This window comes from Poecilia mexicana, unplaced genomic scaffold, assembly GCF_051168715.1.
Source record: "Poecilia mexicana isolate PSO_F unplaced genomic scaffold, ASM5116871v1 scaffold_14, whole genome shotgun sequence".
Taxonomy (NCBI): domain Eukaryota; kingdom Metazoa; phylum Chordata; class Actinopteri; order Cyprinodontiformes; family Poeciliidae; genus Poecilia; species Poecilia mexicana.
Window position 1 is genome coordinate 4899555 of NW_028263383.1, and position 17754 is coordinate 4917308.

The 17754-nt window shown below is 39.6% G+C and overlaps 3 protein-coding genes across 3 annotated transcripts; 2 read left to right on the forward strand and 1 right to left on the reverse strand.

Annotated features, from left to right (window-relative positions):
• Positions 1 to 26: 26 nt before the first annotated feature.
• LOC106921376 (mitochondrial import receptor subunit TOM40B) lies at positions 27 to 4738 on the reverse strand. The gene is made up of 10 exons (XM_014993046.2): positions 4570 to 4738; positions 3982 to 4181; positions 3363 to 3430; positions 3194 to 3286; positions 2724 to 2825; positions 2476 to 2581; positions 2200 to 2322; positions 1359 to 1435; positions 1179 to 1281; positions 27 to 1096 (listed from the first exon to the last, which is right to left on the reverse strand). The coding sequence occupies exons 2-10, from the start codon at positions 4163 to 4165 to the stop codon at positions 957 to 959; spliced, it is 996 nt and encodes a 331-aa protein (XP_014848532.1). The 5' UTR covers positions 4166 to 4181; positions 4570 to 4738; the 3' UTR covers positions 27 to 956.
• A 210-nt stretch (positions 4739 to 4948) lies between these two features.
• Positions 4949 to 8305, forward strand: fdxacb1 (ferredoxin-fold anticodon binding domain containing 1). Its single transcript, XM_014993012.2, has 5 exons — positions 4949 to 5438; positions 5522 to 5678; positions 6359 to 6562; positions 6669 to 6827; positions 6902 to 8305. The coding sequence occupies exons 1-5, from the start codon at positions 5261 to 5263 to the stop codon at positions 8100 to 8102; spliced, it is 1899 nt and encodes a 632-aa protein (XP_014848498.2). The 5' UTR covers positions 4949 to 5260; the 3' UTR covers positions 8103 to 8305.
• Positions 8306 to 9204: 899 nt separating this feature from the next.
• alg9 (ALG9 alpha-1,2-mannosyltransferase) lies at positions 9205 to 17742 on the forward strand. The gene is made up of 15 exons (XM_014992999.2): positions 9205 to 9390; positions 10799 to 10934; positions 11062 to 11196; positions 11457 to 11527; positions 11874 to 11962; positions 12965 to 13100; positions 13186 to 13273; positions 13482 to 13587; positions 14571 to 14693; positions 14943 to 15097; positions 15185 to 15314; positions 15396 to 15543; positions 16406 to 16535; positions 16616 to 16746; positions 16887 to 17742. Exons 1-15 carry the CDS (start codon positions 9251 to 9253, stop codon positions 17008 to 17010), a joined length of 1842 nt encoding a protein of 613 aa, XP_014848485.1. The 5' UTR covers positions 9205 to 9250; the 3' UTR covers positions 17011 to 17742.
• Positions 17743 to 17754: the final 12 nt, after the last annotated feature.

The following is a 17754-nucleotide window of genomic DNA, read 5'->3' on the forward strand; positions in this document are numbered from 1 at the left end:
TTTTTAAATAGGCAGAAGTCTAAAAGTTATGACATAAATAACGTCTTTATTAAATCATGTCAGAAAAAAGTACAGTCATCTTGTTCTCCAGTGCAATGTCCTGTTAAGTGGATTATACATTACAGGTTTAGAATTTGTCAAATAGGACTGAAAATGCCAGATTTGTATTTTTACAAGCCTTTTTGGGGCAAACATGTAAGACACAAATCTGTTTGTGCATAGACGCCCTCAGATCCATTTGCTTTGCTCCTCTGTGTTTCTTTGGGGATCATATTAACATCAACTGCTGACAAAAATTCATACAGACCTAAGCAACTGTATTTATTCCATTTGAAAGCTGAAACTAGCTTCAGGCCGGTGATTTTGTTCTTTTTAATGCCAGACAGTGGTTGCAAACTCACAACGCCCGAAAGACAGAAAATGTTCCATCTTTCGATTTTGTTGTCCGCAGCTTTATTCTTGACCACTGGCTTTGTGAAAAATGTAAAATACCATCATTTTTTTTTAAATTCCTCTTTTAGAAACAGTTTGCAGAACAATCAACAATACATAATTTCAAGGTAAATCACTAAAACGGGAAGTACATTTTTGTTATTTTATGTATACGTTTATACATTTCTTCATGACTACCGACATTATAAAATTGATACTCTATGTATACAGTACAATTTCACTTTCAGCTTTCAAAGTTCAGAGGGTGATGCACCCTTCTAAAGTAGCATCCATTCCTCTGGCACAGAGCTTTCCCCGTAATCAGAAAACATCACCTTGTTATTGAGAGGTAGGTTGCAAGGTGAGATACATGGAGTTAAACCAACAGGAAGAGTTTCAGTGCAGGTGATGCACCCTTTAAGTCGGTGCATTTAAAAAAAAACAACAACAACCTCAAACGTAGGTCTCTGGATTGATGTCCTGACATTCTTTTCATAATTCCAGTTTGAGCACGTGTTTGCGGGTCATCCCACGTTGACGCCCAGGCCGACCTGCAGCTTGTCACCTCTGTGGTTCACAAAGGCTCCCATAATCAGGGTGGCAGGAAGCGGGGTAAGACGCTTCTCCAACACACCTCCAATGATGCACCGGCTGTTGATCATACCTGAACATTTGCCATAAAAAAACGCCTGATACACTGATATTTTTGGCAGTGAGCAAGCTTAGTTGAAATCACCTTAGACTACCTCGAAAAACCATGTTGGCCTCCGGGAGATCCATCTGGTACCCAAAGGAGGCTGTTGTCTCCTGCGTCCTGGTGCTGGCCTCAAACTCCACCCCAACTTGGATCTGGCAAAACAAATTTTCCCTCAGCATGCTGCACACAAATGATGAGTAAATAACAGCCAGGCTGTTATTGTTCATACCTGTTTGTTGGCTCTGTGATAGTAGCTGGCATGGGCGCCGCCTTTGCCAGCATTAAGGGTTGCAACCCAGTTTGGTCCTGTATGGCGACAAAGTAAAATAAAGAGAAACCTTTTGAAAAATATAGGCAAAATACGTCACATCCCAGCTTTTCACCAGCCTTGAACACATCATTTTCACTTGCGAATCCAAAGTGAGATGATGCTGTAAGAAAGTCTCAAAAGTCGAAAGCGTCATGATGACCAATCCGTCCGCAGCTGGCGATTTGTGCACATGTACTTTCAGATTTGTATGCGTAATTTATTACTACTTGTGCAGTTTGAAACATGTAAATTTGACAAACTCTTTATGCGTGTGTGAATCTTGAGGTACGCATTTATGCACTGTGCCATACACATTTGTGAATTATTATAAATTACATTTGCAAATCTTCCTGTATGCATGCAAATATTATTGTGCACTTTGTGAATCTTTATGAGACTGATTTAGCTCCGTACAAACAGCACTGGAAGCTTGTTAGTAGTGCACATCATATACTTTAATAATATGAGGGCATTTTGTGTAAAATCTGAAAAAGGATCATCATTGGCCTTTTGTGGCGCATGACTGAAAGCTATGAAAACAAATATGATTTAGCAGACACAAACTCTGCCTTCTTAAGTTAACAGGAAAAAATCCAACAGAAAATCTGAGGCACACGTTCAAGGAAAGAGAACACTGGAAAGGATCTTGAGAGATTATTCTGAGATAACTGATCAAAGATAGCCCTCTTTATTGTCTTCAACCTCATAAAATGTTAAAGGGTAACAAAGTGCATCTAACAGTGAAAAAACAACATCTCACTTGAGTACTGTCCAGCCAGAGTCAGAATCCCTCCTTCCTCTGCTCGTCCTCGGTGGTACACCAGTTCTCCTCCCAACACCAGGCCAGATGACACACTCTGCAGGAAGTGTGCGACCAGAATGACTGCACACAAGATGCATATAATAAAAATTTACCAGAGAAACATCATGAAAAACGTTACAAACTGTGCAAATTGACACATTTAAACTATATTTTACATCACCAAACAAATATTTGAATGCATATATATTTAGATTTTTAGTTGCCATTTCTCACCTGACTCTCTGAGGATGTCTGGGTTGGCCACTGTCACAGCAGCCGTGAAGTCGCTCCCTCTGTACTCGGTTTCAAACTGCCACGTTACGAACTGAGACTGCTGGGTCTGAAATACAGTTCAGGCTGTGAGCTTCTGGCAAAAAAAAATTTTTAAAAATCTGCAATAGTTTTTAAAGAGGGATCAGACTTGTATGGATGCTGCAAATGGGACGGATATAAACGGCCCCAAAAGACACCGGGGAACTCACCTGGAATACTGTTCTGGCTCGAACGCGCTCTGTGAGATGAAGGAGAGCGTGAGCGTTCAGACTACCTGAAGAGTCCATTTCACCAATCAATGCTGGGGCGTCCTAAAATTGGATAAGAGAAGGAAAGTGTACCTATTTATTTTATTATTGCTATAGCTTCTAAAAAATTCTGTTAACACAGTGAGGGTTCCTGCAGATATAAGTCAAAATGTTATACTTTTCTAGAATAAAATTGGATGAAATACTTCTATGTGTATCATTTATTTAACCCGTACTAAAAACAAACTAATTGTACTGGTTATTTTTAAAGTTCAGATATTAATAAAGCTTAAAATAAAAGAGTGCAAATATAAATGTATTTGGTCCACACTTATCCTAAACTAAGATTCATAATTTTCAAAAGTCTTCAAAACTAAACAGGAACTCTGAAAAGCAGTAACAATTTAGCTATCCGATTATTTGGGTCCAACCTTGTCCTTGCTGTAGTCATCAGACTGTAGATGCTCCACGTGGAACCGATAGTAGGAGGGACTTACAGCACTGAGGTGGAGGGTATGACTGACCTGGAAATAGACTCTTTACTTTAGTCAAACATAAAAATATTGTTTCAAAGTATAAATGTAAATAATGAAGAGTCACCTTAAAAAAGCTACTCAAAGTTTTATTGATAATCATCTTGACACCCTCAATCTGATGAGGAAACACATCTGGTGGAGTCAAGGAAGAAGAACAAAAATAAAACATGAATAGAATGGTAAACAGCACTGTACAAAGTATTAATAGCCTTTGAGTTTTTCCACGTCACAACTTCAAACCTCAATATATCTTAGATTTTTTTTGTCATAGGCCAACACAAAACAAGGTATAATCACAGAAGGAAAATTCTGTTTTTTCTCTTTTTTTTTTCAAAATAGAAATTCTTCCCCCTTTTAATCTAATATCCCTAAATGAAATACAGTGCAACAAGATAAGTCACCAAATGTTTAAATGGCATTCACCTGTGCAAAATTAGGTATAAATCCAGCTGTTTTGTAAAGGTCTTGGAGAACTATTAGAGTACGTTAGTGAATAAAAAGCCAAAAACATAAATATGTATAAATAGGCATAAGCATGACTATCCACTATTTTGTGTTGGTATATCTCATAAAATCCAAAGAAAATACAATTGAATTTTAAGATTTTGATGTTATGAAACGTGCAGGGGACTGGAAGTCATAGTGTTCACTCCACGGATCTTGGTTCATCACCCTAAAGCTACCTTTGCAGCTTCTGTGGAGAGAATGAAAGCTGCCAGGGTTGGGTAGGCGCCCATCTCTCCTCTCCCAGCGTGGTGGACGGTCCCAGTGGGCAGGATGTGCGTCCCAGCGAGAAGGAAGATGATTCTTGGAGAAAGGCCAGTTCTGATGGCCCGGATTGGAAGACAAAGCCAGAACACTGCCCATGTGGGCAGAATGCTTCCTAAAGGACATAGAGATAAAGAGCACGTTTATGACACATTTATTTGCATACCTGCTACCTTTAAAGGCACTTTTATACAGCTGTAATCTGGGATCCTGCATGAGAACAAGATAAGTAGAGCATAGAAATAGTAGAGTTAGCCACAGACAAAATAACAAACAGATTTGTACCAAAGACCCCAGAGAGAGGCAATGCAGAAAGGATTGTGTGGAAAATTTAAACGGATTAATAGGGAAATTATAGATATAATTATGAATGAGATGGATAGGCACTGGTTCCATGACTAAGGGCAGCAATTCCGTTAGCTAGCATGACCTTAGCATCAGTAAAATCTGGCATGTTTAGGTGAATACTGCTTCATTAAAAAATCCTAATGTAATCGGAGTACCTTAAAATCCCGAGCGAAACTGGGAACCGCACATCAGAAACACTGTCAAGGGTATTTACTTCCTAAATAAATGAATAACTTAAAATATGCGAACTGATGCTGCAGATCAAGTGATGCTGTAGATTCCTCCCTGTTCAAGATGCTGTGAGTCGCTCCTGCAAATCCTTCCCTCCATACACATAATGATGAACACACGAGGCCTAAAGATTAGCGCATTTCTATGCAACGATGAGGAAATCACAGCTATGACTATTTTTTTTATTTATAGGACCACGATTTGGTGTTTTTAGGACGTGAGAGTTCAGGGAAAATTGCGTAACGTCGCTGGAGATTTGTTTCTCGTCGGACAATTTATGTGCGACACCAGCGTTGGTTGCCACAGGTGACTTCAGTTGTAAGTACCGCTGCAGCAGCGACGAGTACAGGAAGGTCATTTGTTTATCTCTAAAACAAAGTGAAAATAGCGAACCACCAAAATGTGTCCGTTTTAGATGCTTAAACGCTGGAGGTCTGATTAAAAATGCAGCTGGTGAGTTTAGATTAGACCGTTAAGAAGCAGGACGGAAAGTGGTCTCTGTCGCTTGTCGTCGTCTCATTATTTCTGTCTCAGAGCATCAAAAGCTAGAACAACGTCAGAGCAACTTGTTGGGGAAATTCATAATTTAAGCCTCTCTTCTCGAGTGTGTATGACATGTCACCTTCACGGTCCGTTCTGCTGGTGGGAGAGGGGAACTTCTCATTTTCCTCCTCCGTGTGTAAGTTGGACTCTGAATCGGGGAGCAACATAACGGCCACCTGCCTGCAGCATCAAGAGGAGGCACTGCGGCACGATGGAGCCGCCGCCAACATCCAGACCATCAAGGATTCAGGTACCAAGAGCTCCAGTATCTGTGGCTGCCGGAGCGGACTTTATTCTGGACTTTTGTGATTACTTCTCGTCCTTGTTATTCAGGAGGAAGTGTCCTGTTTGAGGTGGATTGCACAAAGCTGGGGGAGTGCGCCTTTCTGAAGGGCCGTGTGTTTGACAGAGTGGTGTTCAACTTCCCCCACTGTGGGAGGAAGAGTGGGGTGAAAAAGAACAGAGAGCTTCTCAAAAACTTCTTCCTCAGGTAAAACAGCATCTCACGGCATCTTGTCTTCACATGCAATTTTTCACGTCCACATACCAAACTTCTCTTGACTGAAGTCATCACAGTTCTCGCTCTGAACTAAAAATCTAAACTAACTGAAAAAGAAATTCATGGTGAATTTATTCACATATTTTTCTTATGATGAATGAATGGACAAACAAATGGATGTTAGACTGGATGGATGTTCATTTAATGGTGGGATGGACAGATGGTTGATGAAGTTGAATGAATGGACAAACAGACATGACTGAATGAATAGATGGATAGACAAATGTATGGATGGAGGAGTAAATGGATAAATAAATGAACAGGAGGATGTGTGAATGGATGGATTGATTACAAACTGATGGAGTTATGAATGGATGGATGGATAATTAGATGACTGTATGGATGAACAAACACATGGATAACTACATAGACAGACAAATGGATCAGTTAATAAATGAATAGATGGATTTAAGCAGTAATGGACGATAAAAAAATAGTCTAAAACTGTATTTTGTTTTTCCAAGCATATTCAGACCTAAACCTTTTGATACTGTATAGCTAATGTGTTAAACTCAAGGCCCCGAGGGTCTAATATGTTTCCACTTTTATGAAGTCCTCAGGAGTTCTGAAAGATGTCAAATTTAAATTCCTATTTTTTAAACTTCCACCAGTTGTGTTGAGGTTCTGGCCGGAGACGGGGAGGTTCACGTCTCCCTGTGCAACGGACAAGGCGGGACTCCGGCTGACCAGCCGAAACGCGAGTGGCACAACAGCTGGCAGGTGAGTGCCATGGCAGCCGAAGCTCACCTCATTCTCAGCGCTGTGCGACAGTTTGAAAGTGACAACCTCCCAAGCTACAAGTCCACTGGATACAGGTAAGAAGTCAAGGTGAGTGTTGAAGTGTTGGATTGTGTCCTCTGGGTATTTGCGGTGTGTGTTTGGGATCCAGCGTTGTTTGACAAGCGTGTTGCTGTTGTGCAGGAGCCAGGATAAAGGCTTTCACGTGGAGAAAGCTCTGCTGCATGTGTTTTCGCGCAGCGCCCCATTCACTCCTGTCCAGATAGTACAGATGGAGGAGGTTGTTGAAGGGGAGATTGTCCACTATAACATACCAGCTGAGCTCAGTGATTATGTATCCAGGTAATGGAACTAATAGACTTTTATGATATGTTTGAATAGGTAAGCAGGTCTTACTATCTCTTTTTTCTCCTTAGGGGGTTCCTCTCCTCAGATTCCATCCATCCTGTCAAGTTGGTGCAAGACTTTCTTCTTGAAGGCTTAGGGAAACATTGGCCAGTGTCCATGAAAAGAGAACCTTTCCCCCTCCTCATATCAGCCAAGCAACTGCAGACATGCTGCCACGATCTTGACAGTTTGCAGTACTACTGGATCCACTTGCTTCAGAAAGAACTCACCTCTCAGACTCAAGAAGACGATGCAGTTTGCTCAAACATAAAAGCCACTTCACCTCCTACCAAGGCGGACAGAGTGAGGAGTAAAGGAACTGAGAGTTTACAGCCTGTGTGCTGCCATGATTTTAATTTGGAAGTGGAAGAGGGTCTTTACCTGCTGCGTCCATCACTGCTTCCTCAGCTGGAAGAGCTCCTCATAAACACAGATACTAGTGGTAATGCAGAGCCTCAAGAGGAAATTGATCAAAGTTCTGAGGTTGAGGGCAGTAAGACAGAAGAAGCCTGTGACGGCTGTAACGGGTTGTCTAGCTTGTTGTTTGGTGTTAGTGGAGTGGTGTTCAGGAGCGTGCCCATCAGCCTTTGGGCTCTGCCTGCCTTTCACGAGATTCTCCTCACAGGTGTTTTCCCTTTGGAAAATGAGCCTGTTAAATTGATAGGACATGAGCTGGAAGCGCTCCTCTCTCCCTATGGGGTCTCCATAGTTACAGAAGAGAAAAGCCTACATCTGGTGGCTCAGCCGATGGGTTTGATCGGTAAGGTGTTTGCAAGGAACACAGCTGACGGCAACAACCACGTCACTGTGAGCGCATCTCTAAATTTAGACCTCCTCGCTGTTCTCTTGTTCTCACTGCCTGACTGGCGTCTGCTTTGGAGTCACGACCCACGCTTCCTAAAACAGTTTTCTCTCCGTCCACCACCAGGGACGTCTTTTCAGCCTTTTTCCCTGTACCCAGAGTCCTTCTCCTTTGACATCAGCTTCTGGACGGGGCCGGCGTGGGAGGAGAAAATGTTCCACGCTATTGTCCGAGAGGCTAGCTGCGGAACTGTGGAGCAGGTTAAACTCATCGACACATTCTCGCACCCTGACCTGAGTCAGACCAGTTATTGTTACAGACTCATCTACCACTCACACACACACGCCCTGTCACACACACAAGCCCTGACATTTCACAAAGAGCTGGAGGTTTTGCTCTCGTCTCGTATGCAGGTCACAGTCAGGTAGCACTTCAGACATTAGAATAGTTCAGACATTTTTGTTCTCCACATGTGCTTTTAGCTGGAAGAAAATTTATTAGATATTCTATAGTCAGATGTTTACAATGGTTGAAAATGTGGTTGTTGTGTTATGCATTTGAAATGTGACTGAAATCATTCAGTGTATGTTTGTCTCATAACCATGTAATAAACCTACTGTTGAAGCTCAAATGTTGATCAACTGAAAATTATTATAAAATAGAAAATGTAGATAATTTTAAGGCTTTATTTCTTATATATTAAAAATAATACAGACAGACTCCCCCACCCCCTTCCTAAAATAAATAGTTTCATAATCAGAATAGTTATCATTTTTGTCACTGATATTAAGGAAAAATACCAATTAATAATGAGTATAAGAATAAAAAAATCTGTCAATAACATGTTTATATAGGAATATAAAGAAGCAAATCCTATTAAATTTCCCTCCTCCACTTTGTCATCATCTGTTTATTTTCAGTCCAGTAAAGTTATGAATGGATGAATCAAGGACTGTGAGAAAAAGAGCATTTCACCTTTACAAAACACGGAAAATCAAAGCATTTCTTAAACACACGTATATGTCACAGAACTAATTATTTACAAATACAAACTTAAGTTTCTAATTGTTGCACTACTGCCACCTTCTGGAACTACTTAGTTTCTGCAGTCTACAGTGAATCAATTTGACAAATGACCACTTTTCACCATAGCCTATGCTTTTCACCCTGTCCAATGACGTAGTCCAACCTTTTCTTCTCTGCTTTTCACCTGTCACTCACAAAAGTATGTGCTTTTTATTCACTATTAAGAAAAATAAACTTTGTTGCTCATATTTCCTTATTATGTAGATGCATTTTTGTTTGCTTTTAATATGTTCTTTCTCTTTATGTACAAATTGTACATAAAGCCCCATTTTTAGATTCTCTGTAGACATCAAACTTTTAAATAATTATTTTACTTTAATGTTCTAAGTTATGTAAAGAAAGCAAACGATGTATTCTTGCTTCATACAATAATTATTAATATTGATGCGCTACACGACGTCTATGAGAAGAAGAACCGAGGTTGGGCTCAATAACCGAACAGAGACGAAAATGACCGAAGCGCGACTCGGCAGAGCAGCGCTGGTGAAACATGGCGGCCAAGGCGCTTCGGCAGCGAGCCAGACGAGGCAGCAGACAGGATGCAAACAACGTGAACGTCCCAGCCGAAGCCCGGCCGACGAAAGAAGAGAAAGCCACCGATGAAAGCAAAATAACAGAGACCCGGCAAGAGTGAGTACGAGCCCGAAGAAGAGAGGTTTGAGTCTACGGTGTTGTGAGCTCCATGGAGTGACTGACAGCTAGCTTTGCCAGCTAGCTACTTCATAGCAAGTTCTGACAATAACAAAGCGATAAAAAATATTTGCCTACGTCCACTGGATAATTAATAAGACTGTCTGCTCACGGTAATAAACCCCTAACAGACTGTTAATTGTAGCGCAGTTCCGCATTGTAGATCTGTAGCTGTTGCGGTTCAAAAAGGGGGTTTACCTTATCAGATTCATTCATTCTCCCCAGATGCTACGGCACATTTTTATAAAGACAACAGCTTTTCGGTGTCAGTTCCAGCGCTACCGTCATGCCAGCGATTGTTGTTTTTGCTACCTCACTGAAGCCGTCTAGATAAAATGTTGACAGGTTTATGGGATGACGTGTCTTAATAACAAAGCAGCATTGGATCAGCGCTGGGCTGGATCTGAGCCGTCTATCTAATCCGATCTAATGAAAGATGTGAAACAAAGAAGACTTACAACACCGATCATATCCTTCCAACTCAGAGCATGTTAAATGTTCCCACTGTAACACTGGGAAAGCTCAGGTATTGTTTAGTCTTTAGAAGACGCCTTTTACAAATGAAAATATTATCAGGACATGCAGCATTCCCGAATAAAATTACTCTTTGTAGGCACAGTAAGCCAGTTATATTAAAACATATATTTGCTAAGGTATGTGCTGACTGTGAATAGGCATGGTCAAGGACCATATTTTCACTTTGTGGTCTAGAAGAAAAATACTACTGCTTGTGAGGATTACCTCACAAGCAGTGAGGTAATTTGCTTTTTAAAACAAAATGAAACCATTATTGCTGTTGAAGAATTAAGTATAACTCTTTCATCATTGGTATTCTGAATTGATATACCTTAGGAAAAAAAAAAGAAGAAAAAAAAACAATAAAAAAAATAGGATAAGCACTCAAACTAAAGGAGGGAGGAAAAAGTGTATTGTTGCCTGGATGCACCTGCATGATGTATATTTATTATTAAAAATATAGAGGTATGCTGCTGAGACACTGTAATATATTTACAGTCTTTCAGGCTCTTCATTAGTAATTGGCTCTGAGATGTACTTTGTTTTTATATATTATTTTTTAAGTTAAATCATTTTGACAATACAGTTTTTATTTTGTTCTGATGATTTTTTTTTAAATAAAGGTAAATCCATAGTTAATATTAATTAATAAAACACTGTAATGAGCATAGTGCCCACGTGGAGCGCAATTACATTTGAAAATGTATATCTTTTAAATAAGTTGTTAATATTTAATAACCTTTTGAATATCTTCAGTGCATCTTTTGAGTCTTATGCATGTTGACTGTAAACAAGTTTTATACGAGGATGTTTTCTCTTTTTTTTCCAACAGGCCGATAAGTCGTGGAGGGCAGGTGTGGGCTCCAGAGGGGTCGACTGCATTTAAATGTCTCCTCTCTGCACGCTTTTGTGCTGCTTTGCTCAGCAACATCTCAGACTGCGATGAGACGTTTAACTACTGGGAGCCTGTAAGTTCCACTTTCCGATAGAAAATGAAGTCGTTAATAATGCAAAAAATTAGCAAAGTTGCCTTGAAACCCGTCTTCCACATTTTGCATCGTTTCAGTTGGTTTTTGTCACGTTGTGTTTCCACAGATGCACTTTCTCTTGTATGGGACAGGAATGCAAACATGGGAATATTCCCCACTGTATGCCATCAGATCCTACGCTTACTTATGGCTGCATGCGCTCCCTGCTTGTTTGCATGCCCATGTTCTACAGACTAACAAGGTTGGTATCACAAGCTGTGATCTCAGTTTTTGATGTAGCTGTTTAAATTTTTTTTATGTTTTGCTGAGAGTCATCAAGAGTTTCTTCCATAATAAATGGCCTATGTTCACATGAACCTCAGCCTTACTATTAGAACAATGTCTTTAAGAACTCTGTCTTTTTAAAGGTAGGAATTATTTATGTAAAAATACACACTGTTGCAAATCATGATGCCAAAACATGCACTTTGATTTAAAAACTTGTGTTATGTTGTGTTTCAGGTGTTGGTCTTCTACTTTGTGCGGTGTGTGTTAGCATTCTGCTGCTGTGTCTGTGAACTCTATTTTTACAAGTGAGTTTGTTCCCCTAAATACAAGATAGTAATACAGCACTTTGAAATTATATTAAGTTTTCCACTGCCTGGTTAAAAAACAACAAAAACAACTTACCATGTCGCCATGTTTGAACTGATCCTCTGCAAAGCGTCTTATTCTCTAAAGCGATGCTTTCTTTTAGCATGAGGTCCCCACTGAAGGTTTCTGCTGAGATTGATTTCTGGTAAACTGAAGGAACAGTCAGATCCCTTTCAGTATCGTGAGATTTGTTTTCTTTTTTTGGCCAGGCAGTGCTTGAATGCGTTTTGTAAGTTGTATGGAGTTGAAGTAAAGTGTTTGATTTGTTTGTTTGCTGTGATGCAGGGCAGTTTGTAAGAAGTTTGGTTTGCATGTGGGGAGGCTGATGTTGGCATTTCTTGTCCTGAGCACGGGAATGTTCTGCTCCTCGGCAGGTTGGTCAGATTAATTCCTAGCTTATCAGTTTTTATTGTTTTATGTATAATTGTAGCAGCTTAATAAACTACCTATTATGGAAATTAAAAGCTAAAGGAATACATGTTCTGTCTGACTTAATAAATGAACTGGGCAGTGGGTATTTAGTTTTTTACTGAACATGTCGGAGTAGGTGTGACTGTCACAGTGTACAATTATGCAAGTTATGGTATTATTAATAATTACATAATTTCTCCTTATATCCGTCTGCTTACAATTTGAAACAGAAAAATTTCCAACCCAAGAAAACAGCTTCTGTGTAGCCAGCATTCCTTAGATTTCAGGCTTTGTTTACTTTTTTAAGTATTTTTGGGAATACAGAAACATGTCCTGAATGTTTCCTGATATGTTTGGCTGAAATTCTGAAAATTTCAAGATGGTTCAAGGTGGTTTTCCAGAGCACTCACTCTGTCTTTGAGACTTGTAGTTGCACAAGTTCAAGACGACTTGCTCGCTCCATGCTCCCTCAATTTGCTTGTACATCTTTGATGATGTACATCCTTGTACATCATTTAGATGACATTAATTCAGTTTGAATTATTTTATCTACACAGCGTCAATATGGAACAAGAGGCACTTTAGAAGACCAATTTAAATACAGATATTTATAGTCAGACTAATACAATCATGTAGACAGATTCAGAGTCAGTTACATGCATTCCAATTTTATCCTAGTTAGAGAACCATCCAGTCAAGTTGAATTTATTACACCAATTTGCAAAGTGTAAGGAAACTCAGCCGATGGCATCAAATCCCTGATGCAGCAGCAATCCCTCTTTCTGGATGAGGATGCGGTGACAGTGGATTGTATCGGTTCATTAACCGTAGCTAGCGTACTATGACTCTCTTTTTAACAAGAACAAGCCTCCAGTTAGTATTCTTAGAATGTGGTATGAATCTTTGACAGGTTTTCGTCAGCTTTTCATTCCTAACCATTCATCGTTTTTATTTTTTTTCCTCAGCTTTTCTGCCTTCCTCTTTCTGCATGTACACGACTCTGATTGCCATGACGGGGTGGTTTCAGGACTCGATACCACTGGCTGTTATGGGCGTGGCCGCCGGTGGAATCGTTGGCTGGCCATTTTCTGCCTTGATTGGGTAAGATGGTAAATGGTAACGCTCCCTTTTTAAAAGTAAAATTCAGAATATCTGAATGGCGGTGTGTTAATTATCATCTGTGCAGGTTTCCGATCGCGTTCGACCTGCTGGTGATAAAGAGAGAGTGGAAGAGTTTCCTGATCTGGTGCGCTCTTGCTTTGCTTCTGCTGCTGGTGAGACTATTCACTGTAATATGTTGTGAAATAAGTAAACTTTTAGAAAAATCTCCATCTTGTTTTTGAGTCAAACTAGAGAGAGATTACATTTTGTTTTTCAGTTATACAGAAAATTACCCAGCATGCACTTTTTCATGTTTTCTGTGTTCATGAATGAAGAACTGTGTTATTTATTTTTTGTCTCCATCTTGCTCACATTTTCAAGGTCCCTCTGGTGGCAGTGGACTCCTTCTTTTATGGCAAACTGGTGATTGCGCCACTCAATATCCTGCTTTACAATGTCTTTACAGAACACGGGCCTGATCTTTATGGTAATTTGCACAAGTACATCACAGCCATGTCTCATTTTCTTCATCACATTCCTTTAAAAATTATGTCAGAAAAATAAACAACTCAGGGGAACATTATAATTTAATATTTCAATAGAATGCTTTAAACAGTCAGAGAATTTTGTTTGTGAGGAACATGGCCCATTGTTTAGTGCCAGGATTTAATGTTAGAATATTTTTAATGGCTACTTTAGAAAAGTTTAGTGAAGAAAAAAAAAAACCTTCATACTTCAGCTTGCCAAGAAATAAATGAGGCATGAATCATTTTTATTATGTTTCAATTTGAAATAAAAATAGTGAATTTAAGTCAAATAATAATTATTTGTACATGTCTAATTTATTTGACACAATTTAAAAATTAGAGGTGGACATTAATGACAAGATTTTTGTTTATACAAATGTAAAATCTGATCTAATATTTTTTTTTTCCCTGGTATTTTTCCACTTTGTTCTGGACTATAAAGTGGAATCATTACCTAATTTAAAATACTTAGGCTGCAGAATAAACTAAACTGTCTTTGTGCCCCCAACTACATAGCAACTTAACCTCAGAAATGTTCTTGATCGTCCTACTGCACAGGAACAAATTGTAAATTTTTACATGTTTATTATTTTTAACATCTAATGAATTCAGATAGCTAACTGTCAAATTTTGCATCTAATTATTCAGATTAAAATACATTATTATATAATACAACAAATAATAATAACAAATATTCTACTGCTCTGTTTTTTAATTATAGAAAAAGATGAAATACTGAACAGAGCAAACATTAGTTCAAGTGTATTATCAGATTATGTATGTGACATATTACATGTTGTATCCACATTTAATGTAGTTGCATATCTTCATGATAGATGCCTTGAAATAGGTTTTCGATCTGATGGGTAGTTGTGAGTAACATTTAGAGTGACTCACAGTTACGTGATAATTTGACTCTGCTTGTGTCACTCTGTGTTCTCAGGTACGGAGCCGTGGCATTTTTACTTTCTGAATGGAGTCCTGAACTTCAACCTGGTGTTTGTTTTGGCGTTGTTTTCCCTGCCGCTCACCGCTCTCATGGAGACGCTGCTGCACAGGTTCAATGGTGAGGCCTGACTCGCTTCTTTTCTGTTTTATTTTTACTTTAACGGTAATCAAAGCACTCAGGTTTCCATTTGTGACTTTTTTGCGACAAGATCTCACTTAAGAAACATACCCATCCACTGGTGCTCTTCTGCACATTAGTTCCCCTTAGTTCAGGTATAGTTAAACATTACACATGGTTAAAGTGTTTATACTAATAATCAGATCAAATTGTGATTTAACATGTTGCTTTTTTGTTTTTGTTTTGCAGTTCAGAACCTGGGCCGCCCATACTGGCTCACTCTTTCTCCCATGTATCTGTGGATGTTGGTTTTCTTCACTAGACCTCACAAGGAAGAGCGCTTCCTCTTTCCCATCTACCCTCTCATCTGCCTCAGTGGGGCAGTAGCGCTCTCGTCTTTACAGGTATCATTTGCTTTTTTCCCCAAGTGTACGGCTTCATTTTTTGACACTGTTGAGGCAGATAAAGTATCTTAGTTTCTTTTCCCACAGAAATGCTACCACTTCCTGTTCCAGCGATACCGACTGGAGCACTACACCGTTTCCTCTAACTGGCTGGCTTTAACCACTGTCGTTGCCTTCACAGTGCTGTCACTGTCTCGCTCTGTCGCTCTCTTCAGAGGTTTGTGCGCAAACAAGAGTCTTGGTAGCAGGCCTGTCAGCTCAAAGTAAAGTCAGATTCAGTTTTATGTCGTGTTTACAGGGTACCATGCTCCTCTGGACCTGTATCCAGAATTTCACCGCATCGCCAAGGATCCCACGCTGCACTCCGTCCCCGACGGCCGACCAGTCAGTGTGTGTGTCGGGAAAGAGTGGTACCGCTTCCCAAGCAGCTTCCTTCTGCCTCACAAGTTAGTACTCATTAGTAACAGATTTTTTTGCATTTCTGGGTGTGATTGTGAGAAAGTCTTAAAACATCCTGTTTGATAACAGAAATACATGATATAAGTAATAAACCATCAAGTGTGGTTGCCGGAGATTTACCAAAAGATTGATAATGTCACAGGAATGCCACAGTCTTTAAAAACGCATAAATAAAATTATAATAATAATACAGTATGGAAAAAATACAGCAATTTCTATATTTTATTCCTCGACTCAATGCCAACAAGTTCCACTCATCCATCTCTACATCCATTTAAACTTTTGTTCATTCATCCATCTATCCTGCCATTCATTCATCCATCTGCTACTTGTTTCTCCATCCATTCCATTTGTCAGTCATCCATCCTTCCTTCGGTTTGTCCATCCTCTAGTTGCCCATCCATTTCTCTTTGCTCTCTTTAAGCTCTGCAGAAGTGTCCTGCGTAATTCCATGGTGAACTTTTAGATTTATAGGTTTAAAATGTACTAAGAGTGTATTAAATCTGGAATTTTGATGAGACAGATGTGACGTTAGTTTCAAATAAAATACTGTTGTCTTGATTTATCCTTTTCCTTAAGCTCTGTGTGTGTGTGTGTGTGTGTGTGTGTGTGTGTGTGTGTGTGTGTGTGTGTGTGTGTGTGTGTGTGTGTAGGTATTTAATTGCCTAAGCTACTTCTTCTGCAGTTTTTGCTGCCAAATCATAATTATCTCCTCTCATTATTATCCAATTACCAGAACAGTTTTGGAAGGGGTTTTACATAAAAAATACTTTTATTTCTGTATCCATTTTAATAATTAGAGTGGATGATTCTTATCTTTTCTGCTAAGAGTCTCATCTTTTTCTGTAGCTGGCAGCTCCACTTCATCCAGTCTGCGTTTAAGGGCCAGCTTCCCCAGCCGTACGCCTCTGGGCCTCAGGCCACGCAGATCATTCCAGCCAATATGAACGACCAGAACCTGGAGGAGCCTTCCAGATATGTGAGCCCATTAGACATAATGATGTTTGGCATTGTGTAGGTAATAACTTCACTGACCCGTGAAATTTCCTTTTTGTGCAGGTAGATATAAAACAGTGCCACTATCTCGTGGACTTGGAGACGGATGAGGAAACTCCACTCGAGCCTCGCTACTCAACCAGTAAAGAAGAGTGGTCGGTCGTTGCTTATAAGCCTTTCCTTCAAGCTTCAAGGTACTTTGACAGATTACTACAGACTTTCTGACAATTTCCAGTTGTTCTACACTTGATATTTAAAATAAACATGCTTTTATTTCTATGTTCACAGAAGTTAAAAGATGGATGCATGTTTTAATAAGTTTTTTTTTTCTCAGATCCTCTCCTCTCTTCAGAGCTTTCTACATCCCATTCATATCAGACCATCACACCACCTACAGACGGTACATGATCTTGAAAGCACGGCGACAAAAGCAGCCTCGTAAGCGGGCCCACGGCTGACTTTTGGACCTGATCCTTCTCCCTACCCCATCCAAGATTATTGAAAAAAAAAAAAAATTAGGAGTCTGTTGCATCCGAGCCACGCAGCCGGTGTTTGTGCGTCAGTGTGCATGTGGTGTGGTTTGTGTAAAAAAAAAAAAAAAAAAAAAAAAGTGTGAATTAGCGGACCCTTTAAAGACGTCACGTCTGCTTTGGGCTGGAGCGATTGTCAGAAGATGTTCTGAATGGAGATGTGATTGCCAATCATCAGCGAAGCTTGTTTTTTTTTTTTTACTTTTTCGTGTTTGTACATTCATGTCTTAAAAGCGTAAGCAGAAACAGGATATTACACTAAATCAACCTTAAGAGGCCACGGCACAACAAATCCAACTGTTTTCTGTTTATGCTCTACTTGAAAATGTGGCCTGAAATGAAGAGAACATTTGATCTGAGTTATGTAACGTCTGCCTGTGTGGAAACGGTAAATGAGTGAGGGTGTGTTGTTGATAGGGTTCCTACAGTCTTCTCCTACCAGTGTTTGGGTTTTGCAGGTTCCATCTTTGAAGAGTGATCACTGCAAATATTTCTTCTATAAATCCATGGTAAAATTTGGTTTTTGTATTTCAAAACTTTCTGCCAAAAATATTCACCAAACGAATCTGGAGAAGTATGAAATTTGGAAACGACAAATGTGTAGGAAAACTGTGTTAATTTAACTTGTGAATAATGTGAATAAATTCATGATTGACTGTGTGTGCAACTCTG

What these genes read in the sequence shown, in the direction of transcription:
- alg9 (XM_014992999.2), top strand. Translation starts at nt 9,251, where the DNA reads ATGGCGGCCAAGGCGCTTCGGCAGCGAGCCAGACGAGGCAGCAGACAG. An exon ending in TTGCTTTGCTTCTGCTGCTG is followed by an intron (nt 13,274 to 13,481) that starts GTGAGACTATTC and finishes CACATTTTCAAG; the next exon opens with GTCCCTCTGGTGGCAGTGGA. An exon ending in ACACGGGCCTGATCTTTATG is followed by an intron (nt 13,588 to 14,570) that starts GTAATTTGCACA and finishes CTGTGTTCTCAG; the next exon opens with GTACGGAGCCGTGGCATTTT.
- LOC106921376 (XM_014993046.2), bottom strand. Translation starts at nt 4,165, where the DNA reads ATGGGCAGTGTTCTGGCTTTGTCTTCCAATCCGGGCCATCAGAACTGG. An exon ending in CTTTGAGTAGCTTTTTTAAG is followed by an intron (nt 3,287 to 3,362) that starts GTGACTCTTCAT and finishes GTCTATTTCCAG; the next exon opens with GTCAGTCATACCCTCCACCT. An exon ending in ATGACTACAGCAAGGACAAG is followed by an intron (nt 2,826 to 3,193) that starts GTTGGACCCAAA and finishes ATCCAATTTTAG; the next exon opens with GACGCCCCAGCATTGATTGG.
- fdxacb1 (XM_014993012.2), top strand. Translation starts at nt 5,261, where the DNA reads ATGTCACCTTCACGGTCCGTTCTGCTGGTGGGAGAGGGGAACTTCTCA. An exon ending in CTCAAAAACTTCTTCCTCAG is followed by an intron (nt 5,679 to 6,358) that starts GTAAAACAGCAT and finishes AACTTCCACCAG; the next exon opens with TTGTGTTGAGGTTCTGGCCG. An exon ending in CTCAGTGATTATGTATCCAG is followed by an intron (nt 6,828 to 6,901) that starts GTAATGGAACTA and finishes TTTTCTCCTTAG; the next exon opens with GGGGTTCCTCTCCTCAGATT.